A 26,534-nucleotide genomic window follows, 5' to 3' on the forward strand; every position below is an offset into this window, starting at 1 on the left:
TCAAACAGTGCACTATATAGGGGATAGGGAACGATCAGACAGTGCAATATATCGGGGATGGGGTACGATTCAGACAGTGGACTATATAGGGGATAATAAATAACTAACCCCTTATAAAACGGTCACCCTGATGTGATCAGTTGAGATGTAGCAAAAAATAAGGACTGGGTTTGTAACAAAAACAAGTTTTATTGACATTTCTTTGGCTGTTTGAATTCAAAACCGTGGTAAACGTGTATAACTTTCAGGTGGAATAGAAGGAACAAGATCAGTTAATCATCTTGCAAATGATTTGAAAGATGACAGCTCAACATTGAGGAACAAGGCATGATAACAACATGCAACCATTGAAACAAATACAGATTGACAGAGAGAGATACGAGTCCTTAAACTAAAAATACTCTCACAATATGCCCAGTCTATAGTGCACATTCATCCCATCTCGATGCCTCACGCCATAGCGTCGTCCGGGTCCAGATGCGCCGCCCTGCTGGAGAAGACGTCGGCCAGCATGTGTTTGGGAATCTCCGATCCGCGCACGCGCAGGGTGTAGCACGCGTCCTCCACCTTGCCCAGGCTCTGCCGCAGTGTGTGCAGTTTCTTGGAGACCTCGTAGGGTCCTGTGTTGCCGATGTAGGAGAAGCCGTCGTGGATTTCCCGCAGGAAGCCGCCGAGCTGGAAGGGCGTGTCCATGTCGCCGTTGCCCACGCTGCTTATGCACATGCGCATCAGCTCGCCCGTCAGGTCAGCTATGCCCAGCAGGTAATCAGTCGGCGTGATCTGGAAAGTCAGAACGCACGGACCGGGACACGGGACCTCACCTACACCCTTCAGAGACGATGAAACAGTGAATATTTACTGTCAAATATGCCATAGAAGACTCAATCTAGTACACAAAAAGATGTATGCATTAAATAATCAAATTTCCATCCATTTGGATTACACCACTTAAAGGGTTAGTTCACCCAAAAATGAAAATTCTGTCATTAATTACTTACCCTCATGTCGTTCGACACCCTTCAGACCTCCGTTCATCTTCGGAACAGAAATGAAGATATTTTAGTGTAAATCTGATGCCTCTGAAAGTCTTCCATTGGCTCAATGGTACTCTACACTCTGAAGACCCTTAAAAGGTACTAAAGACGTCGTTACAAAGTCCATCTCACTACAGTGGTTCTACAATAACTTTATGAATCGGCGACAATAGTTTTTGTGCGCAAAAAAACCTAAATAACGACTTACATAGTGATGACGATTTCAAAACAAAGCATCATGAAGCTTCGAAGCGTTATGAATCACTGAGTCGAATGATGATTCGGATCGCGTGTCAAACCGCCAAACTGCTGAAATTTGGCGATTCAAATCGCTGAATCAACTCACTGATTCATAACGCTTCGAAGCTTCATGAGGCCGTGTTTTGAAATCGTCATCACTATACAAGTCGTTATTTAGGGTTTTTTTGCGCACAAAAACTATTGTCGCCGATTCATAAAGTTATTGTAGAACCACTGTAGTGAGATGGACTTTGTAACGACGTCTTTAGTACCTTTTAAGGGTCTTGAGAGTGAACCGTGCATTGTGCCAATGGAGGCCTTTCAGAGCCATCAGATTTCAACTAAAATATCTTCATTTGTGTTCTGAAGATGAACGGAGGTCTGACGGGTGTCGAACGACATGAGGGTAAGTAATTAATGACAGAATTTTCATTTTTGGGTGAACTAACCCTTTAACATAAACAAATACATTTAATGTGATGCATATTTGTAGAGCTGGACAAAGTACACAACTCCATTACTCGAGTAAAAGTAAAAGTACCACTTGTCAAATATTACTCTGTTACAAGTTGTTAAAAACTATTTTTACTTAAGTAAAAGTACAGAAGTACTTGCTTATAAAAGTACTTAAAGGGTTAGTTCACCCAAAAATGAAAATTCTGTCATTAATTACTCACCCTCATGTCGTTGGACACCCGTAAGACCTCCGTTCATATTCGGAACACAAATGAAGATATTTTAGTTGAAAGCTGATGCTGAGAAAGGCTTCACACAGGCCTCCATTGGCATTCAGTACATTGACACTTCCAAGATCCATGAAAGGCACTTAAAACGTCGTTACAAAGTCTATCTCACCACAGTGGCTCTACAATAATCATACAATGCGACGACAATAGTTTTTGTGCGCAAAAAAAAATCAAAATAACACCTTTATCCAACTTGTTCTTGTCTTCCGTGTGCGCCTCCACGACGCATGCGCGAGAATATGACGTAGCGCCGGTGTTCGGGAATCGATGAAATACACACTTAAGCTCCATTTTGAGCACTACGCCGAGACCTAAAGCACGATCAATGTAGAATCCAACAGCTTAGACACGCGCGTCTTCCTCTGCTCGTAAACAAATCGCTTCTGGGTCATATGTCCGAACGCCGGATCTGCGTCATATTCTCGCGCATGCGTCGTGGAGGCGCACACGGAAGACAAGAACAAGTTGGATAAAGGTGTTATTTTGATTTTTTTTTGCGCACAAAAACTATTGTCGTCGCATTGTATGATTATTGTAGAGCCACTGTGGTGAGATAGACTTTGTAACGACGTTTTAAGTGCCTTTCATGGATCTTGGAAGTGTCAATGTACTGAATGCCAATGGAGGCCTGTGTGAAGCCTTTCTCAGCATCAGCTTTCAACTAAAATATCTTCATTTGTGTTCCGAATATGAACGGAGGTCTTACGGGTGTCCAACGACATGAGGGTGAGTAATTAATGACAGAATTTTCATTTTTGGGTGAACTAACCCTTTAAGTATCAATAGTAAATTTCCTTTTTTATGTCAATGCATTATTTCATTATTGTTGCATTGTTGTATAAATGCACGCTATGCCATCATGGTCCAACATGCTAGCATACGACCACCTTGAACTAATTTAAATACTTAAAAGTTTTTTTACAAAGCTGCTGTCACTTTAAGGCTGAATGCATAAATCCTACACACTGATACACATCTGATATTCCCCCAACTGTTTGCGTTCACTTGAAACATAATCAACTTTGTTTACGTGAATACTTTCCAAAATGAAAATTGTGACATTTTGTGTGTATTGGTCTGTTTAAGTGCGAAAAAAACACAAAAGAAAGCTCTATTCAGTTCAGTACTCGAACTCTGGCATCTGAGAGGCACAACAAAACAGACTGAACTGAGCTCTTTCATCATGCTTTTTCAGATTCATCCATATGTCTATGCTTCTCTTTCTCCCAGACATTTACATTTTGCAAAAAAAAAAAAAAAAAAACACTTTTGAAGAAGAAAAAAAAAATCTTCCACTGACTTGCAAAGCTGCTACAGAAACGACTTTTGACTTCGAGGATCTTGATAGAAATGTAGTGGAGTAAAAAGTACGATATTTGTCTTTCAAATGTAGTGAAGTTAAAGTAAAAGTTTCCCTAAAAAATAATACTTCAGTAAAGTACAGATACTCAAAAAGTGTACTTAAGTACAGTACTCAAGTAAATGTACTTCGTTACTGTCCACCTCTGACAAATACATCAAAAACATAAATGTTACATTTAGGCCTAAATATTGTGCAGTGATGCTTTCCTTAGCAAACACTGCTATATAAAAGAGTTTATTCACAAACAAAATACCTAAAGAAAACTATAAATGCACACATTTCCCCTCTAACAGACTAAAAATATCTCTAGACAATAGAGACGTGCAGATCAGGCATCCCTCATGGCTTTCTAAAAATAACGGTGAAAGATGGAGGGATAGTCACGGATCTGATAAACCTGCTGAATGTGCTCTTGAGAACGTAGCCCGTCTATTTTGGCAAGACAACATTAAGGAGGTCATGTTTATATTGGGACAGATGCAGAGAAGTGCTTCAGGGTGACTTTAGGATACCTTATTATCTCTCATGAAGACCAGCCGAGCGTTGATTTCCTCCAGGCTGATGAGTGTGCGATGCCTGATGAAGTGATGGAAGGAGACGGCCTCCACATACTCCTGAATCCCTGAAAAACAGAAAACAAGGACACACTCTCCATTACTACAGTTATTCAAAGCTTTGATCATTTCACAAGAACCAATGAGGTTCATTCTCGTGCTACGCATCATGTTTGAGCTTCTAGAAAAGAACCAATGAGGTTCATTCTCGTGCTACGCATCATGTTTGAGCTTCTAGAAAAGAACCAATGAGGTTCATTCTCGTGCTACGCATCATGTTTGAGCTTCTAGAAAAGAACCAATGAGGTTAATTCTCATGTTAAGCATCACGTTTGAGCTTCAGTGAGAACCAATGAGGTTCATTCTCGTGTTACGCATCACGTTTGAGCTTCCGTGAAAACCAATGAGGTTCATTCTCGTGTTACGCATCACGTTTGAGCTTCCGTGAGAACCAATGAGGTTCATTCTCATGTTACGCATCACGTTTGAGCTTCCGTGAGAACCAATGAGGTTCATTCTTGTGTTACGCATCACGTTTGAGCTTCCGTGAGAACCAATGAGGTTCATTCTCATGTTACGCATCACGTTTGAGCTTCCGTGAGAACCAATGAGGTTCATTCTCGTGTTACGCATCACGTTTGAGCTTCCGTGAAAACCAATGAGGTTCATTCTCGTGTTACGCATCACGTTTGAGCTTCCGTGAGAACCAATGAGGTTCATTCTCATGTTACGCATCACGTTTGAGCTTCCGTGAGAACCAATGAGGTTCATTCTTGTGTTACGCATCACGTTTGAGCTTCCGTGAGAACCAATGAGGTTCATTCTCATGTTACGCATCACGTTTGAGCTTCCGTGAGAACCAATGAGGTTCATTCTCGTGTTACGCATCACGTTTGAGCTTCCGTGAGAACCAATGAGGTTCATTCTCGTGTTACATATCACGTTTGAGCTTACGTGAGAACCAATGAGGTTCATTCTCATGTTACGCATCACGTTTGAGCTTCCGCAAGAACCAATGAGGTTCATTCTCGTGTTACGCATCACGTTTGAGCTTCAGCAAGAACCAATGAGGTTCAGTCTCGTGTTACGCATCACGTTTGAGCTTCAGCAAGAACCAATGAGGTTCATTCTCATGTTACGCATCACGTTTGAGCTTCAGCAAGAACCAATGAGGTTCATTCTCGTGTTACGCATCACGTTTGAGCTTCAGCAAGAACCAATGAGGTTCAGTCTCATGTTACGCATCACGTTTGAGCTTCAGCAAGAACCAAGGAGGTTCATTCTTGTGTTTCAAACTGTTAGTTGTGTAGCTGTCAATGGAAGGACAGAAAGCTCTCAGATTTCATTACAAATATTTTCATTTGTGTTCTGAAGAGGCAACAAAACGCGTTTATTTCGTTCCACTGACCTGCGTCTCGCGTTTTTAATAGCAAAATGTATTCTGTGTGAACTGGCCCCAAGATGTCGTAATGTGAAGTTTTTCTTCTGCCATTCAAACAGTCTAACTGAGCTGTGCGATACTATATTTGTGTCCAGCTCTTGTGTAAACATCGGGCCAATAATGACAGGACGGAAGACTTTGTGATTAAGCTTTACTTTTGGAGTGGCAATTAACATCAAAGACGTTCTTATCTGTCGCTCCCCGGGCACAGATTTACATGCAGTGTGACAATGTTCAACATGAAAACCAAAACAAAAACCCAATTTGAGTCTCTGCCTAAAACACAGCAGCTCTTTACGATGCTGTGCTTGTGAAAGAGAGCAGCGCGTCGCGGTTCCCACAAAAGCTGAAAGTGCTGAAGGATTTGTTGTCTTCTCTCAGGCTCAGCAGGAAGTGAGATAACATTATCAAGCACGAGATTGGAGACTCCCTCTGCAAGACATTTCTTTGGAGATTAATTTGACAGAACAGTCACCTTACTGGATGTAAACACACTGAGGCTAAAGTCAAAATCACTAACTAGAGCAAGACTCAAAACACCCGTCCATCTGTTAGAATCTGAATGGTCTTTTTCTTTGATTTTAATTATTCTGACTTCTGGGTATTATTATAATTTATATTATGCGCCCCTATTTTTGAAATGTCTGCAGCTCTTAACCTCTGCAGACCCTGTACCCTGTATCATCAAGTATATACACTCACCTAAAGGATTATTAGGAACACATACTAATACTGTGTTTGACCCCCTTTCGCCTTCAGAACTGCCTTAATTCTACGTGGCATTGATTCAACAAGGTGCTGAAAGCATTCTTTAGAAATGTTGGCCATATTGATAGGATAGCATCTTGCAGTTGATGGAGATTTGTGGGATGCACATCCAGGGCACGAAGCTCCCGTTCCACCACATCCCAAAGATGCTCTATTGGGTTGAGATCTGGTGACTGTGGGGGCCATTTTAGTCCAGTGAACCAATTTGAAATGTTTGGAGCTTTGTGACCTGGTGCATTATCCTGCTGGAAGTAGCCATCAGAGGATGGGCACATGGTGGTCATAAAGGGATGGACATGGTCAGAAACAATGCTCAGGTAGTTAAACGATGCCCAATTGGCACTAAGGGGCCTAAAGTGTGCCAAGAAAACACCCCCCACACCATTACACCACCGCCACCAGCCTGCACAGTGGTAACAAGGCATGATGGATCCATGTTCTCATTCTGTTTACGCCAAATTCTGACTCTACCATCTGAATGTCTCAACAGAAATCCAGACTCATCAGACCAGGCAACATTTTTCCAGTCTTCAACTGTCCAATTTTGGTGAGCTTGTGCAAATTGTAGCCTCTTTTTCCTATTTGTAGTGGAGATGAGTGGTACCCGGTGGGGTCTTCTGCTGTTGTAGCCCATCCGCCTCAAGGTTGTGCGTGTTGTGGCTTCACAAATGCTTTGCTGCATACCTCAGTGGTAACGAGTGGTTATTTCAGTCAAAGTTGCTCTTCTATCAGCTTGAATCAGTCGGCCCATTCTCCTCTGACCTCTAGCATCAACAAGGCATTTTCGCCCACAGGACTGCCGCATACTGGATGTTTTTCCCTTTTCACACCATTCTTTGTAAACCCTAGAAATGGTTGTGCGTGAAAATCCCAGTAACTGAGCAGATTGTGAAATACTCAGACCGGCCCGTCTGGCACCAACAACCATGCCACGCTCAAAATTGCTTAAAATCACCTTTCTTTCCCATTGTGACATTCAGTTTGGAGTTCAGGAGATTGTCTTGACCAGGACCACACCCCTAAATGCATTGAAGCAACTGCCATGTGATTGGATGATTAGATAATTGCATTAATGAGAAATTGAACAGGTGTTCCTAATAATCCTTTAGGTGAGTGTACTTTAAATGTTCAATGTCTGTGGGGGAGCTCTGACCTCATATATGGTACCATTTGAAAGCTTAGAGTCTACATTCTGGAGACATGCATGACTTTGACATTTGTTTTACACAAAGTAACTTATTTATACTAAATTACTCTGGGACCGTTTCCGCCTGGATTTGGCCGACCCAAATGGAAAAGCTTCCCATACCCACATACAGTGTCTCTAAATACACAACACTGGTGTCATTTTACAGGGAACCCTTTGAAGTCTCATAAACTTACAAGTTTATCACTTTTAGCAGTTTATGTTGTCTGAGCTGTAATAACCACTATTATAAATTCACTTTTGAAAGTGTGTAACTCAGGCCCTGTGTGCTCTAGCACCCTGCAGACAGGCTGTTTCCACTAGATTACAGAATTTTAAAAAAAGAAAAAAGATGTGTGTGTGGATCATGTACGCAAGATTTATTCAAATGAATCTGAATGGAGGACCTTTATGTAATTTCCGCCTGCCCCCCCATATCCATATACAGTGGTATAAATGCAGCGAGAACCAATCCATGTGTCTTTTTTACAGAAAAACCTGAAATTAATTAAAACACTTCTGAAAGTGATAAATATTGTAGTATATGTTGTGTGTGATATAATAAACATAAAATATTTTTTTTTTTAAACAGACAAAACAAAATAGGCATTTTTGAAAGTGTACATCTCAGGCCTTGTGTGTTCTAGCACCCTGCAGACAGTTTTGGTTGTTTCCAGCATATGTCAGCAAACACTGGAAAAATAATTCAATGACACAGGCATTTTATATTGCATATTATACCACTGTATATGGGTATTGAGGAGGGGGTCCTCACTTCAGATCCATTTGAATAAATCTTGCATACATGGCAGACAAAAATCTTTCTTCCAATGTTTTCTGGAATCTAGTGGAAACAGCCCAAATTGTCTGCAGGGTGCTACAACACACTTTCAAAACTGAATTCATAACCAAAAAATCAAAAAGCGTAAGTAACATATACTTACATGTTTATCACCTTTAGCAGTGTTTTATGTAACTTCAAAGGGTTTCATGTAAAATGACACCAAAGTTGTGTATTTAGAGACCACTGTATGTGGGTGTGGGAAGCTTTGCAATTTGGGTAGGCCAAATCCAGGCAGAAATCCCAAACCGTATGTACACGCATTAAATGATGGCGTTTAATCCAGCACACAGCATTGCTTTGAATGTTCGGTAAGCAGCTCCGTCGCGAAATATATGCCCTAAAAGCCGACCAATCAGGTTGTGACCGCATCCCTATGCCTTTGGTTCGGTAACTTTAGGTTCGCTGTTAAAAATGCCAGTGTGAACGCTAAGCGGACCAGGACGATATGTTTTGTTTTTTGGTCCGGACCAAACGAACCGAATTACAAGTGTGAACGCACCCTCAGTGGTCTATATTCAAAAATGTGGTCTTATTTTAAACTAGCCACTTGAAATTTTGTTACTCAAGAGTCATAACTCAAAGTAGTATAGGAACAGAGTAAAACAAGGTAAAATATACATGTGACACATTTTTTTTTTTAAATTCACTTAGGGAAAAAAGGATGAGACTTTAATGTTAAAGGCCTGAAAATAACCCAAATATAAAACTGGATGTCTGATCATGTTTTGATTCAAATTTGAGGATGATACTCTCAAAAATGTAGCTTCTGTAAGCTTTTAATGTCAAGAAAAGTCTAGGCGTCCTTTCAAAGAGGCCCTTTATTTCAGAACATTTGTAATCGTAAAGAGTAGTTTTTCATTCAAATAAATCTGCAATAAACTGCTATTTATATTGGATATACAGTTACTGAAAAACTAAAGCAACTATTTACAGAATTTACAAAGTGTAAAAAACTAATTTAGTTGATAAGAAGTGTCTGCAAGCTGCGCTAAAGGTGTGTGTGCGTAAACTGACAGACGCGAGCTGGTGTGAATGGAAACGTCAGCACTAGTAGTATTCACCAATGCTCTTTACATATAACTGCGCAATATGACGCCTTTTGATTGGTTACTACATCCATCCATCAAAACTTTGCTGGCAAGGCAGTGGCTAGCTTTATCCAATGAAAACCATGGGCGCTTTGACACCTCGCCAAGTCTGTAATGCGCTTCCTGGAAATAATGAGTCATATTATATGTCTATACGGCTAATTTTGCCCTTCATGACGACTGTGAGGGGGGTGAATGTTTTTATAACTCATTCGTTTACATTATATAAAGCCTTCTGGTGCGTTCACACCGGACGAGATTTGCGCGAGTGATTTACATGTTAAGTCAATGCAGACACGCGAAATGGCATCCTGCGGCGCGATTCGCGCGAAGGACGCGACTTGAGCGTTTTGAACGCACGATTTACGCGAATCGCGGGAATCACGCAAATCGCTCAAGTTGAAAAATCTGAACTTTGGCGGATATTTCGCGCCGCATTAACCAATCAGGAATTTGCTCTAGTAGTGACAACAATGAGGAGAAAATCTGTATATTAATATCTGGTTCAGACAATCTGATTATCACTGTGATTACATTAAATGTCATGAAACACAACCCATTCTCTTTTTGTTAAATGCAAGTTTATGTATGATCAATAATACAAAAGTATAAGTAATGTATAACAAGCTATACATGAAATAAAGCAAACAATTCAGTCAAACATTCAAAGTCAGTGCTAGTCGGCTAATGTTACAACTGCAACGTAGTTATAGCCTTAAAATATAAAATAATGAAACTTCTCTTTGCCCTCAGCCTAAACGATTTGCCAGGGAACAAATTATAGATCCATGAGACCAAAGATCGGCCGTTACAAGACGAATTATGGCTCGAGACGCCACAGAGACATCAGAGCCAGCGGCAGACGGCAGAAGGACTGGCCGAGGAAAGGTTTCTCTCGCCGGGGTTAATGAGCGCTGCTGATCCGCTGGAGCTCACAACTCCGAAAACGCCAGATAAAATGTTCAAATAGGCACTCTTTATATAAATAAACCACAGATTTGAGCTTTAAACAACTACATTATCGACTGAAAAAGTCTTAAAACTAAGTTGTCACACATTAACAGTAGATTTTAACAAAAAAAAAGACATGTAAACACAGCCCATGTCAGCCATTTCTCAACGAGACGAGCCGCTGGCAGAAGCCCCGCCCATGACGCGAATTCGCGTCTGTTGTGCAGTGAATGTCACGCGCGATTGAAGCGAGTAAACTCAAAATGTTCAAGCGTCCGTTGCGAACGCCACATTAAAGTTCTGCATAATTAAGGGAGTGGCCACTTTGAGTGACAGGTGGATAGCCGTTTATCTGCTGTCTGTTAGTCATCGCATCACTTCAGCTCCGCCCACGTCCCGCCTCTTTGCCCATTTTCTATTATCCGGGAGTGACGCGCTGCCAAGATGGCGACGGCCAGCTCGACCCTACTTTACGCTTCAAAACTGCTCTTCAGAATCCTCTGACACTATGATCGAACCACAAACCATCTCTGACCGACTACAGACGAGTCCAGGCCAGCCTGCAGTTTGAAACCCACTGACCTCTTCATCTCTGATGGTCAAGAATTAAACGCTCAATGTATTTTGGAGCAATAATAGAGCTACATTATAAACCGTCCATCTCTGTACCCAGATCAGTGATGAATTGTGCCAGTGTGTCTTGTGTACCCTTCACCAAGCCTTCTGAGCCAAAAGGAAACAGATAATTGGGCTTTCAGTGAGCCAAACACTGGGAACAGAGTGTGTTTGTGTGTGTCAGTGAATAGAGATGACGCTCTAAACGCTGAGCTATGCTGAAGTTTGAGGCCAGGCATGAAAGAAAAGCACATTTCTAATACGGGCCCAGGATTATCTTCATTTCTATCAGGGACAGTGTGCAGAGAAACACTCGAGATCGAGCAGAAAAGACACGGTTCAGATGGGAAATAAAATGCTTATTGTCTGAGAAAAGCTTTCATGCAAACATGCAGTCAGAAATACTGAAGGTACAAATTATAATGCATAAATACAGACAGAACCAAGACTAGTGGAGAAATAAAATGATTTAACGGTGCCCCTCTGTGATGCTGATGATTTAGCCGTAATTATGAATTATAATTATATGCATTTTGGTATAGCAGTAGATATATGTCAGCAACTGAATCTATTTTCAAAGCAAAGTTTTACAAGAGTTGCATAAATAAATACAATAAAAAACAAGCAAAAAATAATATTGCAGTTTAAAATAACATTATAAAAATATACATTTTACATTCGCAGACAGTGAGTTCTCTTCTGTCTTGTCAGATTGAATGGTTTAAAAGCATTTGCATGAATAAGAGCCTGATCATATAATGTAACGCCAGACCAGGGATGACAGAAAGAACAGATGCTGCGCTAATTGTGTTCAAGATTTTATCCATCCATCCATCATCCATCTATCGTTCCATCCATCCATGCATCCATCCATTCATCCATCTATCGTTTTATCCATCCATCCACCCATCATTCTATCCATCCCTCTATCGATCCATTCATCCATCCATCTATCGATCCATTCATCCATCCATCTATCGTTCTATCAATCCATCCATCCATCTACTGTTCCATCCATCTATTATTCCATCCATCGTTCTATCCATCCATCCATCTATTGTTCTATCCATCCATTCATCTATCATTCTGTCCATCCATCCATCTATCGTTCTAACAATCCATCCATCCATCTACTGTTCCATCCATCTATTATTCCATCCATCGTTCTATCCATCCATCCATCTATTGTTCTATCCATCCATTTATCTATCATTCTGTCCATCCATCCATCTATTGTTCTATCCATCCATTCATCTATCATTCTGTCCATCCATCCATCTATTGTTCAATCTATCAATCCATCATTATATCCATCCATCCATCTATTGTTCTATCCATCCATCCATTGTTCTATCCATCCATCTATCTATTCATCCACCCATACATCCATACATCTATTGTTCCATCCATCCATTTTTCTATCCATCCATCCATCCATCATCCCATCATCCATCCTTCTATCTATCCATCCATCCATCCATCCATCCATCTACTGTTCCATCCATCCATCCTTCTATCCATCCATCCATCCATCCATCTACTGTTCCATCCATCCATCATTCTATCCATCCATTCTTCTATCTATCTATCTATCCATCCATCCATCCATCTACTGTTCCAGCCATCCATCATTCTATCTATCCATCCATCCATCATCCATCCTTCTATCTATCCATCTATCCATACATCCATCTACTGTTCCATCCATCCATCATTCTATCCATCCATTCTTCTATCTATCTATCCATCCATCCATCCATCCATCCATCTACTGTTCCAGCCATCCATCATTCTATCAATCCATCCATCCATCATCCATCCTTCTATCTATCCATCTATCCATACATCCATACATACATCTATTGTTTCATCCATCCATCCATCATTCTATCTATCGATCCAACCATCCATACATCTATTGTTCTATCCATCCATCCATACATCTATTGTTCTATCCATCCATCCATACATCTATTGTTCCATCCATCCATTTTTCTATCCATCCATCCATCTACTGTTCCATCCATCCATCCATCATCCCATCATCCATCCTTCTATCTATCTATCCATCCATCCATCCATCCATCATCTACTGTTCCATCCATCCATTCTTCTATCTATCTATCCATCCATCTATTGTTCCATCCATCCATCATTCCATCCATCCATCCATCCATCCATCATCCATCCTTCTATCTATCCATCCATCCATCCATACATCTACTGTTCCATCCATCCATCATTCTATCCATCCATCCACTGTTCCATCCATTCATCCTTCAATCTATCCATCCATCCATCTACCGTTCCATCCATCCATAATTTTATCTATCCATCCTTCTATCTATCCATCCATCCATCCTTCTATCCATCCATCCACTGTTCCATCCATCCATCATTCTATCCATCCATCCATCCATACATACATCGATTGTTCTATCCATCCATACATACACTGTTCCATCCAGCCATCATTCTATCCATTCATCCATCCATACGCTGTTCCATCCATCCATCATTCTAGCCATTTATCCATACATATATTGTTCTATCCATACATACATACATACACACACTGATCCATCCATCCATCCATCCATCCATCCATCCATACATACATCCATACATCCATACATACATACACACTGTTCCATCATCCATCCTTCTATCCATCCATCCATCCATCCATCCATCCATCCATCCATCCATCCATCCATCCATCCATCCATCCATCCATCCATCCATACATCCATACATCCATACATCCATACATCCATACATACATACATACATACACACACCGTTCCATCCAGCCATCATTCTATCCATTCATCCATCCATACGCTGTTCCATCCATCATTCTAGCCATCCATCCATCCATCCATCCATACACACACTGTTCCATCCATCCATCATTCTATCCATCCATCCTTCTATCTATCCATCCATCCATCCATCCATACATACATCCCTCTATTGTTCTATCCATCCATCAAAAATGTGTGATTTTTTTTTTAGTTTTGAGTTCTCTTCTGTCTTGTCAGCTTGAATGGTTTAAAAGCATTTGCATGAATAAGAGCCTGATCATATAATGTAACGCCAGACCAGGGATGACAGAAAGAACAGATGCTGCATTAATTGTGTTCAAGATTTTGAAACGTGTTAAACTGAAAAAATGAATTGCATTAATTTTGACAGCACTAATTTTCACTGAATAAAATTGGAGCAGGATTTATAATTTAACTCAGAAATTGTTAGTAAATTTCACAAATAATTACAAAGAAAGCACTGAAGCATAACAAGTAGAAAGCCTGAAATAGTGAAACAAACTCCAATATTCTTTGTTTTATTTACTATTAACTTTGAAATATTGTTAAATACAAAAAAAAATTATATTTGGATTACTACTAAGAAAGGGCAAATGTGCATTAGGTGCATAATGTGTGCTTTATCTATCGGAAATGATGAAGAATGAAAACTAGCATTCACAATTAAAATACCCGTTTATTTCCAACACACCCACAACACATGAAATCTCGAGTACAGGCTGATTGCCTTATTTATAGCGGCATTAGAGTGCACTCAACTCATAAATCTGTGAAGCAGCTTATGCAACAATCAAGCGCCTACTCAGTTGATTACAGAAGGTCACTTTATTATCACATCACCTGTTCATGTTAAAGCTTCTGCAGTGTAAACTCACTTGATGCAATTAGTGTCAAATCTAGCCCCAAGTACCTGCGAAAACAAGCCCATTAAACGCCACCAGAGACTCTCTCGACGCCTGGGCCCGAGGGCGAGCATCTGCTTACCCCTCACAACCCAATAAAGCTCTTCCAACAAAAAGACAAATAGAAACCTAATGGACAGGATCTGACCTCGGTCACGTCGCAAGAAAGACCCGATGATTTCTCTGCGACCATAATCTAAAAATGACTTCCCCTCACCGCTAGATAACCGCAGAATTTGGTGGGTCCCCTCCCTCCCTTATCCATGTTTCCCTCAGAAGTTTGCAGACATTGTGTCTGCCCTCTCTCCTCTTATGAAAGACTGGAATAATAATGGCTGGAAAAGCATGGCGACCTTTCTTGGGAACATTAGGATGAGATATTACAGAGTGGTGTAAAGTGCAGACCAACACAGGTTTGAGCCCAGAAGACTCCAAGGTTTGTTCATGTTGGACTGAACAGCCGGAACACATGAAAGCGTCATTAGAACCAGATATCAGGTCATTTTATTATCCACATTAGTTCTTATACGACAGGGAATCACACCCAGGCATTTTTAAATATAAACATGCATGTACAGAGTAAGTGCAATGCATCATATTATATAAAGTGGGATCATATATAACTATATGACCGGTAGGGGTGGGAGAAAAGGTCGATGCATCGCGATTCATTATCCAACGATTCAGAAACGATTCTCAAATATTCAGAATCGATTCTGTGTTCAATTCAAACGGCCACGTCACCACTGTGTGTGTGTGTGTGTGTGTGTGTGTGTGTGTGTGTGTGTGTGTGTGTGTGCACGGTCAATGGCCAAACAGAACAAACCGTTGATAGGCGAACGTTCGTGTGCTGGTGAATTGGTTTCGTTTAAGATAAAATGGACAAACTTCGACCTGCTCAGGGGCGTCGCACCCGTGGGACACTTTTCCCGGTGAGAGGGTTCAACACCCGCACGTTTTCTGAAGTTTTTCCGCAGCACAAACGCCTTACAGCAGTCGCTCCTCCGTTTCTCTGGCCGCTCTGTGTCTGCGCTCGCTGCGGCTGCCTCCCCATTACAAAAATGTATTTTGCTTATTAAATGCAAAGTTTTTTAATTTCAAAAGCATTTCTAAATTAAGTTCATATTTCCAACAAATGAAATTCTGAGCCAAAATAACAAAGTGGTGCTCAAGTAGGCTATACGGCGCTTTCCTTGCCATTAATGCTTAATAATAATAATAACACTCCTATGTCTCCGATGCAGTGGCCGGGACATAAACCTACCAACATCCCTGGCATCATTTTTGGAATGACTTATGGAATATTGCTGAACTACTGCACAAAGTTTCAAACGAATGGAAAATCTTGAACAAAGACTTTTTGGCGAGGGACTCGTTAAGTGTCTCTAATAGGGATGCCACAATTCTCAATGTAATTTTGAACCGTTTGGTACGGCATTCACGGTTCAATATGCGCTTGTGAATTGCGGTTTTGCATTTAATTAATTATTTTTCTACAAATTCTATAATTTGCCTCCATCCCAATTAAGCCTACTGAACAACGCGACATACTCACGGAACACTATAGTTATTCACAATCACGAAAGTTCATTATTTGCATGCGTTTTAAATCCTTGCCGGTTAAACATTTCATTCGCATGCTTACTTATGCACGGTTTTAACACTAAACTAAGCACTAAACGCCTGTCAAACATGTGATTAATGGACTAAGTAGTCGTCTTACTGCGCTAATACTGTCAAATACACACAAGGTTAACATAAACACAGTCTGTTATGTCTAAAGTGAGAGTCAAATCGGCGTGTGTCTGTATATTAGATGCACGCAGGTCTTAAAATGACAGCAGCGCAGCCTATAGTGAACACGCCGTCCTTAAAGTGACAGTCCAACTCTAAAATTATGTCATTATTTACTCTAATATTGTTCCAACTAGGGCTGCAACGACGCGTCGACGTCGATGACGTCGACTACGAAAATACGTCGACGTGCGTGAAATGCGTCGACGCGTCGGTGGCACATTATTTACGTTCTAGAATGGAACAGAAGATCTAGAATAATGGCAGCTTCTGCTCCCGGGCATAGTGAAAATGATCATTTATCATATAAAGCCAGACCGCGACATTCAAAAGTGTAGGAGTACTTTAAACAGAAGCCGAATAAAACTGTGCTTTGTTCGCTCTGTAACGCCGGTTTCACACTGCACGCGCAGGCAGAGCAGAAGCTGTGCGCGTGGAGAGCGGGAGCTTTCACACTGCAGTCAGTGTTGCCAAGTCCGCTTTTTTCCGCGGAATTGGGCTACTTCTACACTGTTGCCGCGGGCTGTGTCTCATGTCCGCGGGTTGAAGCAAAAAAACACACATATTTAACCCCCCGAACGCGATGTTTACCAGAGAACCTCCCCGAAACGCGATTGGGCTTGTTTTGGGCTAGTTTTGAGTAATGAATGGGTGGGGTTTGTTGTGTAAACCTGGCAACCCATCTGCCAGTGTTCTCTCGCGCAGCTGAACCGTGGCGCGTGTATTGCAACAGACGGTCACATTTTCCGGTGTTCTTCTCCGACCCCAGTACGTCTCGTGCTTTTATTTATTATGGGCTGCATATATCTGCTGTTAATGCGACCTGGTTCCCCTCTGTCCCAAACACATATGCATAATAACTTGTTGTATATAGGTAGTTTACATGATTAAAGTAACATTAAAGTTAAGATATGCCTCTAGATTTAATAATTTAAATGTGTCTTTGAAGTTTGGGAAAAAACTTCTGGCAGCTTTAGTCGTTGTTTATGCACATGTATCTTCAAAATAGACGACTAGTTATACATTAACACTATGCTGGAAGCTCCTGTATGTGAACCTTTTGCAGATAAATACAAGTGCATTTTCGTTTACTATTGACACAAATCAATAAGTAAATCATACTCAACTACTATAGTAAACAACTTTTCCTAATTAGGCCTACTCTGTATACATTTTATGATGAATAGTATCATTATATATTATGTTTAAAAAGCTTCTTTTGTTCATATATTTCATTATAAAATGGCACACTATGTACACTACCCTTCCTGAAATACAATTAATATTGTCATCATTCATTGATTTCATGTTAAAATAATATACAAATTCACTACCCTCTTTTAAATACAATAATCAGTAAAAAAGAATAATAAGATTAATCTGAAAAAATAATCGTTAGATTAGTCGACTAATCGAAAAAATAATCGTTAGATTAGTCGACAGAAAAAATAATCGTTAGATGCAGCTCTAGTTCCAACCCTGTATTCATTTTCTCGATGACAGAATTTTCATTTTTGAGTGAACTGTCCCTTTAATGTTAATACAACAACAAAAGACAGAGAAAATCACTCACTGCTCTTGACTGAAAAACGAATACAGTAGCTAAGAATCAGTGTATATCTCATAGTGAAGTCTATGTAGTTTTATTTTTACATTTATTCATTCAATTTCATGATTAAATGCTGCTGTACAGCTCTGAGCTGCCAGTGTAAATCTATTTTATATTATACAATACACTAGGAATGTGTACAAGGGTTTTTTTTTTTAAGTAAAGTTTTAAGTTTAAGTAAGATTTTTCAATTATTATAAGTAAAATAAAGAAAGAGTATTGCAATAAAAAAATGCCTTTTTTCTCCTTAACCTCTTGCTGTTCCTGTTGCCTAAGAATAGAATAACAAAAAACTGAAGACAAGCCATCAGAACCGAACATGACTGTTGCAGCTCGGCAAGTTCTCATGTGAGATGTTATGCGCACACACTGAATTTGGCTTCTCAGCGAGCGCTAAAGTTGTTTATCTTCTGAATTAGCCTATGTTTTAAAGATTTTTTGTGGCTCTAACCAAAGTAAACTTTTTTGGTTTAAAGACATTTTATGTTAAAATGTTCTAAAGAAACTGAAAAATTGTCACACTTAGTTGCAAATTGAGAATTGTTTATTCTTAACGATTGTTCTTTGCAATTGTGTGGCTTACTATGTTTCATTAGAGCTTGTTGATCTTTATTAAAACTTTGTTAATAAAATAAAAGTATTGAAAGAAATCTTCATAATCATTTTTAATATGGCAATACTGTCAAACAGATATTCTATAAACAAAACACATATTAGCTCCAATTTTGGTTAAAATGTAAAGATCATGTATTTGCACAGCAGGATAATTAGTTACCAAAAATCTATGTTAAGAATCGTTTTGGGAATCGGATCGTTACTCCCAGAATCGGAATCGGATCGAACCGTTAAGTGCCTTAAGATTCCCACCCCTAATGACCAGTGAAGTGAATAACACTGATGATCTCTTCATCACCTGTTAGTGGGTGGGATATATTAGGCAGCAAGTGAACATTTTGTCCTCAGAGTTGATGTGTTAGAAGCAGGAAAAATGGGCGAGTGTAAGGATTTGAGCGAGTTTGACAAGGGCCAAATTAGGGCTAGACGATTAAACGAAAACTAATCGAAACCAAACTTTAGAACCTCTAACCGATGTAATTTTCCCATGTCAGTTATTTTGGTTTTAGTCACGTGACTCCGCCCCGTCAGTCACATTAAGTGCAGTTTGCGGGCACACAGAGAGATGCAGGAGCAGTTATCTGTGTTTATAGATGCTCAGTATTACTATGGTAATGACATGTTTTACACAGTTTATAAACAAGTTAATCGCCGTTCTTATATGCGCTGATACTCACACAGAGGCGGCGAAGCCCCGAAGTCAGATCACTTTCAGCTGCGTCCTCATGAAGTTTGTCAATTAAATGAGTTTAAAGGCTTGCCAGTTTGAACATTAAAGCAATTTTTCACTATTCAAGAACGACGTTATGGAAAACTTCTCTGTTCAGTGCTCATGAGCTGTTTTCTGTGAGACCGAGAGCCGAGGCGTGTCTCTGACATCGCGCGCCAGATCACCTTCACCTGCGTCCTCACAAAGCTTTGTCATTTGTATGTGTTTTAAGGCCAACTGTTCAAACTGGCAGAAGCGAGTTTAGACCATCAGATGTGTATTGTGTTGAACTAATGCCTGATATAGTGTGACACGAACACTCAGACAGAAGCTCACACATCACGTGAAGATCGCACGCAGAGAGGAGCAGAAACTCAGTGTCAACGCCGTCCTGTGATTTATCACTAAAGTAGCTCAGAAACTCAACCGTTATCGATTTTAATACCTTTGAAGTACAAACCACAGCTTCATAATTAATAGAGACGGTATTAGTAATTCACACTAGGGATGGGACGAAATATCGTTTGACAAAATATCGCGATACAAAACGTGACGAAACGCATCGAGGTCGAAAAAAATGGATCGCGAAATAAAGATAGATGGCACTGCTGCATGATTTGCGTAGTATATAAATAATTTAGTGTATTATATGTGTGTGTATGTATATGGGGCAGACATACAGTCTATGGTGGCAGGCTGGCAGCACCATCTGCTGATCAAGCAGGGTAAAAAAAACTAAATAAAAAAAAAATTATATCCGGGGAATGGTGCGGTACGTCGTCACGTCAAGACAGCGCATGTTGCAACAACAACAATGCAGCGAGCTAACAAATATTAGCATTAGCACCAACTGCCTTGCCCCCAAACAGCCGACCATGGAGTCAAATGAGGTCGAAATTGAGGACGCTCCGCCTGGTTACAAGTCATATGTCTGTCAGTATTTTGGCGTTCTCATTAAAAAAGGCAAAGACGGCAATAGAGTAACTGACAAGACTAAGACTGTGTTAGGGATGAAACGGTATGGAAATTTAACATCACGATTATAGTGACCCAAATTATCACGGTTATCAATATTATCACGGTTTTGTTCAAACGAGATGAAAGTGTTCAAAAAGAACAGATGCACACACGTAAAACATTTCAACAAGTTTTATATTTGAAATTCAACAAACAACAAATAACTAAAGCAACTCTAAGCACTTTTTTAAGATAGATTATGTGGGATTTATTTCCTTAATGGCCGTCGTCAATAGCAACGCATAACGCATAAATAATAATAATTTGTCGCAAATATAATCTCTAATATTATCTCTGTAAATATATTCTCAAGAAATATTCCCATCAGTGTTCAGCTATGATGCATTTAAATCAAGCATATTTTGTGTTAGAGCCCAAACAGTATCCAAGTGAAATAATGCATATCCATATTTCCATATGATTTGACAGTTTATTTTATTAAATATCAAAATGTGTGCATCATACCTGACACCTAGATGAACACTTTACAGTCAGTTTTATGACTCATTCTCTTCAAATGCTAGTGAAGTTTGAAACGTGTATAACGTTACCAATGTTGTATGTAACTTTAGAGACGGTCCCTAAATTCGCCTGCGTTATGCCAGTCATATCAGATGCGCTGTGGTTCTGCTGTGTTTTTTTAAACCATTTTCGCTGCTGAAATAGAACAAAAACAGTCAACCTCTGTATGATGAGTGAATCTCTTGCGTACATCGCACGTTTATCTCTGCTTTGAGTGTAATGTTAGATTTCAGCGAGTGACAGCGGCGCGCGCTCTAAACATAACTCCGCTAATCTGAACGCCTCTGATTATGAGACATTGCATTCATAAACTCAATAGAAACACGTGTTTATAATGCGCAACGCGATTATAACAGATGGCTTTTGAGAAGACTATTATAAGTTCAACAGCCAGAGTAACTAGTGCAGCCGAAATAACGTTACACCTGCAAATGGTGGTTGTTAATGTCAAGCCCTGATTATTATCCCTTAAATGTCACCCTAGTCTTGATTGAATTTGTTCGTTCGCTTCACATTATAATTTGCCAGACGTAGTTTTGGTATTGAGGTCAAAGTCCACTTGCCTTGCGTTCGTAGTTTTGAAGTGTTTTCCCTATTACAGTGACTTTCTTCTGGCATGTTCTGCAGACAAGGTGACCATCTTAGATTAAGTTTCCCTCAGGACTTTTGTAAAAGCCAAAATATGACAACACCTCAGATTTGGTCCTTTTAGAGGGCTGAACAATCCCCCGAGTGCTGTCACTGCTTTCTGCCATTTCTTCTCATTCAGAAAACAGCGCTGCGTCTGCGCCAGACTGACGCTGACTGGACAAGACTTACCGCGAGTTTTCACAACCGTGATAATCACACGCGGTTTTAATGATAATAAAATTTTTAACGATATTACTAACCGTCACTTCATTTTATCGTGGTTTATCGTGACACCGGTAATCGTTTCATCCCTAGACTGTGTGTAAGCTATGCCATGCTGTCATTCCGTACACCACATCCAACACATCAAACATGAACCACCACCTTCAACGTCACCATAAAAATGTGAAGACGACCCCGGAGAAAACGAGCCTACCGAAGGGAAAGCTGACCATGAAACAAGTGCTGACACCAACTCTACCTCCGTCAAGTCCGCGTGCAAAACAGATAACCAGGCTCATTGGCGAATTCATAGCGGACTATATGGCTCCATTTAACATGGTAGAGAACAGAAAATTCATCCAAATGTTCAATGTGCTGGAGCCCAAGTTTAAGATGCCATGTCGAGGACATTTTTCAGAGAAGGTAATCCCGGAAATTTACAATGAAACCAAATAAAGCGTGAAAGCGTATCTAAAAAAATGCCGACTGTCTCGCCCTGACCACCGACAGCTGGACCTCGCGTGCAACACAGAGATATATAACCATCACGGCACGGCACGGTATTTTCTTCTTTTTTTTTTCTTTTTTTATATTGTATCGTGACGTATCGTATCGTAACCCTGGCATATTGAGGTGCATCGTATCGTAACCCTGGCATATCGAGGTGCATCGTATCGTGAGTTTAAGTGTATCGTCCCATCCCTAATTCACACACACACAATCACTCTCTCATTAATGCATTCAGATAAATGTAATGTATGCCTACTGTGTTAATGTATCTGTATCTGATGTACAACAAACAGAAATCTGCCCCATAGACAATAACTGCTGAAAGAGAACCGTTTCCTTCAAATATTTATATATAAAAAAAAAAAAATTTCCACCTTTAATAGTAGAAAATATTTACAGTACAAACCTTATCAGGTTAACTATGAGGGGGGAAAAAGAAAAGCAACAAAAAAAAGGAGCAAAATAATTGTTAATTAATCGTAATCGAGGTAAAATGTTCAATTAATCGAGATTTTTATTTTTGGTCAAATCATTACTAGGCCAGATTGTGACGGCTAGACGACTGGGTCAGAGCATCTCCAAAACTGCAGCTCTTGTGGGCTGTTCCCGGTCTGCAGTGGTCAGTCTCTATCAAAAGTGCTCCAAGGTAGGAACAGTGGAGAACCGGCCACAGGGTCATGGAGGACCAGTGGAGAACCAGCCACAGGGTCATGAAGGACCAGTGGAGAACCGGCCACAGGGTCATGAAGGACCAGTGGAGAACCGGCCACAGGGTCATGAAGGAACAGTGGAGAACCGGCCACAGGGTCATGAAGGAACAGTGGAGAACCGGCCACAGGGTCATGGAGGACCAGTGGAGAACCAGCCACAGGGTCATGGAGGAACAGTGGAGAACCGGCCACAGGGTCATGGAGGACCAGTGGAGAACCGGCCACAGGGTCATGAAGGAACAGTGGAGAACCGGCCACAGGGTCATGGAGGACCAGTGGAGAACCAGCCACAGGGTCATGGAGGAACAGTGGAGAACCGGCCACAGGGTCATGGAGGACCAGTGGAGAACCGGCCACAGGGTCATGGAGGACCAGTGGAGAACCGGCCACAGGGTCATGGAGGACCAGTGGAGTACCGGCCACAGGGTCATGGAGGACCAGTGGAGAACCGGCCACAGGGTCATGGAGGACCAGTGGAGAACCGGCCACAGGGTCATGGAGGACCAGTGGAGAACCGGCCACAAGGTCATGAAGGACCAGTGGAGAACCGGCCACAGGGTCATGAAGGAACAGTGGAGAACCGGCCACAGGGTCATGGAGGACCAGTGGAGAACCGGCCACAGGGTCATGGAGGACCAGTGGAGAACCGGCCACAGGGTCATGGAGGACCAGTGGAGTACCGGCCACAGGGTCATGGAGGACCAGTGGAGAACCGGCCACAGGGTCATGAAGGACCAGTGGAGAACCGGCCACAAGGTCATGAAGGACCAGTGGAGAACCGGCCACAGGGTCATGAAGGACCAGTGGAGAACCGGCCACAGGGTCATGGAGGAACAGTGGAGAACCGGCCACAGGGTCATGGAGGACCAGTGGAGAACCGGCCACAGGGTCATGGAGGACCAGTGGAGTACCGGCCACAGGGTCATGGAGGACCAGTGGAGAACCGGCCACAGGGTCATGGAGGACCAGTGGAGAACCGGCCACAGGGTCATGGAGGACCAGTGGAGAACCGGCCACAAGGTCATGAAGGACCAGTGGAGAACCGGCCACAGGGTCATGAAGGAACAGTGGAGAACCGGCCACAGGGTCATGGAGGACCAGTGGAGAACCGGCCACAGGGTCATGGAGGACCAGTGGAGAACCGGCCACAGGGTCATGGAGGACCAGTGGAGTACCGGCCACAGGGTCATGGAGGACCAGTGGAGAACCGGCCACAGGGTCATGAAGGACCAGTGGAGAACCGGCCACAAGGTCATGAAGGACCAGTGGAGAACCGGCCACAGGGTCATGAAGGACCAGTGGAGAACCGGCCACAGGGTCATGGAGGACCAGTGGAGAACCAGCCACAGGGTCATGAAGGACCAGTGGAGAACCGGCCACAGGGTCATGGAGGACCAGTGGAGAACCGGCCACAGGGTCATGGAGGAACAGTGGAGAACCGGCCACAGGGTCATGGAGGACCAGTGGAGAACCAGCCACAGGGTCATGGAGGACCAGTGGAGAACCGGCCACAGGGTCATGGAGGAACAGTGGAGAACCGGCCACAGGGTCATGGAGGACCAGTGGAGAACCAGCCACAGGGTCATGGAGGACCAGTGGAGAACCGGCCACAGGGTCATGGAGGACCAGTGGAGAACCGGCCACAGGGTCATGGAGGTCCAGTGGAGAACCGGCCACAGGGTCATGGAGGTCCAGTGGAGAACCGGCCACAGGGTCATGGAGGACCAGTGGAGAACCGGCCACAGGGTCATGGAGGACCAGTGGAGAGCCGGCCACAGGGTCATGGAGGACCAGTGGAGAACCGGCCACAGGGTCATGGAGGACCAGTGGAGAGCCGGCCACAGGGTCATGGAGGACCAGTGGAGAACCAGCCACAGGGTCATGGAGGACCAGTGGAGAACCAGCCACAGGGTCATGGAGGACCAGTGGAGAACCGGCCACAGGGTCATGGAGGACCAGTGGAGAACCGGCCACAGGGTCATGGAGGACCAGTGGAGAACCGGCCACAGGGTCATGGAGGACCAGTGGAGAACCGGCCACAGGGTCATGGAGGACCAGTGGAGAACCGGCCACAGGGTCATGGAGGACCAGTGGAGAACCGGCCACAGGGTCATGGAGGACCAGTGGAGAACCGGCCACAGGGTCATGGAGGAACAGTGGAGAACCGGCCACAGGGTCATGTAGGACCAGTGGAGAACCGGCCACAGGGTCATGGAGGACCAGTGGAGAACCGGCCACAGGGTCATGGAGGACCAGTGGAGAACCGGCCACAGGGTCATGGAGGACCAGTGGAGAACCGGCCACAGGGTCATGAAGGAACAGTGGAGAACCGGCCACAGGGTCATGGAGGACCAGTGGAGAACCGGCCACAGGGTCATGGAGGACCAGTGGAGAACCGTCCACAGGGTCATGGAGGACCAGTGGAGAACCGGCCACAGGGTCATGGAGGACCAGTGGAGAACCAGCCACAGGGTCATGGAGGACCAGTGGAGAACCGGCCACAGGGTCATGGAGGACCAGTGGAGAACCGGCCACAGGGTCATGGAGGACCAGTGGAGAACCGGCCACAGGGTCATGGAGGACCAGTGGAGAACCAGCCACAGGGTCATGGAGGACCAGTGGAGAACCGGCCACAGGGTCATGGAGGACCAGTGGAGAACCGGCCACAGGGTCATGGAGGACCAGTGGAGAACCGGCCACAGGGTCATGGAGGACCAGTGGAGTACCGGCCACAGGGTCATGGAGGACCAGTGGAGAACCGGCCACAGGGTCATGGAGGAACAGTGGAGAACCGGCCACAGGGTCATGGAGGACCAGTGGAGAACCGGCCACAGGGTCATGGAGGACCAGTGGAGAACCGGCCACAGGGTCATGGAGGAACAGTGGAGAACCGGCCACAGGGTCATGGAGGACCAGTGGAGAACCGGCCACAGGGTCATGGAGGACCAGTGGAGAACCGGCCACAGGGTCATGGAGGACCAGTGGAGAACCGGCCACAGGGTCATGGAGGACCAGTGGAGAACCGGCCACAGGGTCATGGAGGACCAGTGGAGAACCGGCCACAGGGTCATGGAGGACTTGATATTTTTCTTATTTATATTACAATTAGTGTGTTAATTAAGGTTAAAATAGAGAATTCCACTGCAAAGAGGTAAATTAGAGCCATTTTGTGGCTGGAAAAATACAAAAATTCACTTGTAATGCCATTACCCACTGGGTGCCTGTATGGCTCTTTAATAATACACATGTAGTCTAGTTGCTCAAAAAAGTATTGCAGATCATAACTGCTTACTTATTTGTGAAATTTTGAAATGTTAATAATAGTGAATAGTAAAGAATGCAAGCAAATATAATATAACCCCAAAAAAGTGTAAAAAACGTATTGTTCCTTATATGTACAGTAGGCTATATAAATATGAATTCATACTGAATCAAGATCGAAATCAATATTTGTGCCCATCATCTCATGAGCTAATGCTGATTTTAGGCATCTATGCTGTAAATCAACCAATTAGCTATGGTGTTGTTGCACATTATGCAGGTTATATATATTTTATGTAACTTATTTTGCCACAAAATATATTGAGTTGTCTTTTGACTAAAACTAGACTAAAATGACAAGACTTTTAGTCGACT

General features: G+C 42.5%; 1 protein-coding gene across 1 annotated transcript in view; it reads right to left on the bottom strand.

Annotated features, from left to right (window-relative positions):
* Positions 1 to 171: 171 nt before the first annotated feature.
* tsnax (translin-associated factor X) overlaps positions 172 to 26,534 on the bottom strand; it is a 28,906-nt gene continuing 2,543 nt past the window's right edge. The window contains exons 5-6 of the mRNA XM_079843599.1: positions 3,896 to 4,005; positions 172 to 828 (exon numbers count right to left, since the gene is read on the bottom strand). Of these exons, the coding sequence (XP_079699725.1) occupies positions 451 to 828; positions 3,896 to 4,005 (488 nt within the window). The 3' untranslated portion in view covers positions 172 to 450. The remainder of the gene's footprint in view (positions 829 to 3,895; positions 4,006 to 26,534) is intronic.

Source organism: Gobio gobio (assembly GCF_949357685.1).
Source record: "Gobio gobio genome assembly, chromosome: 18".
NCBI lineage: Eukaryota > Metazoa > Chordata > Actinopteri > Cypriniformes > Gobionidae > Gobio > Gobio gobio.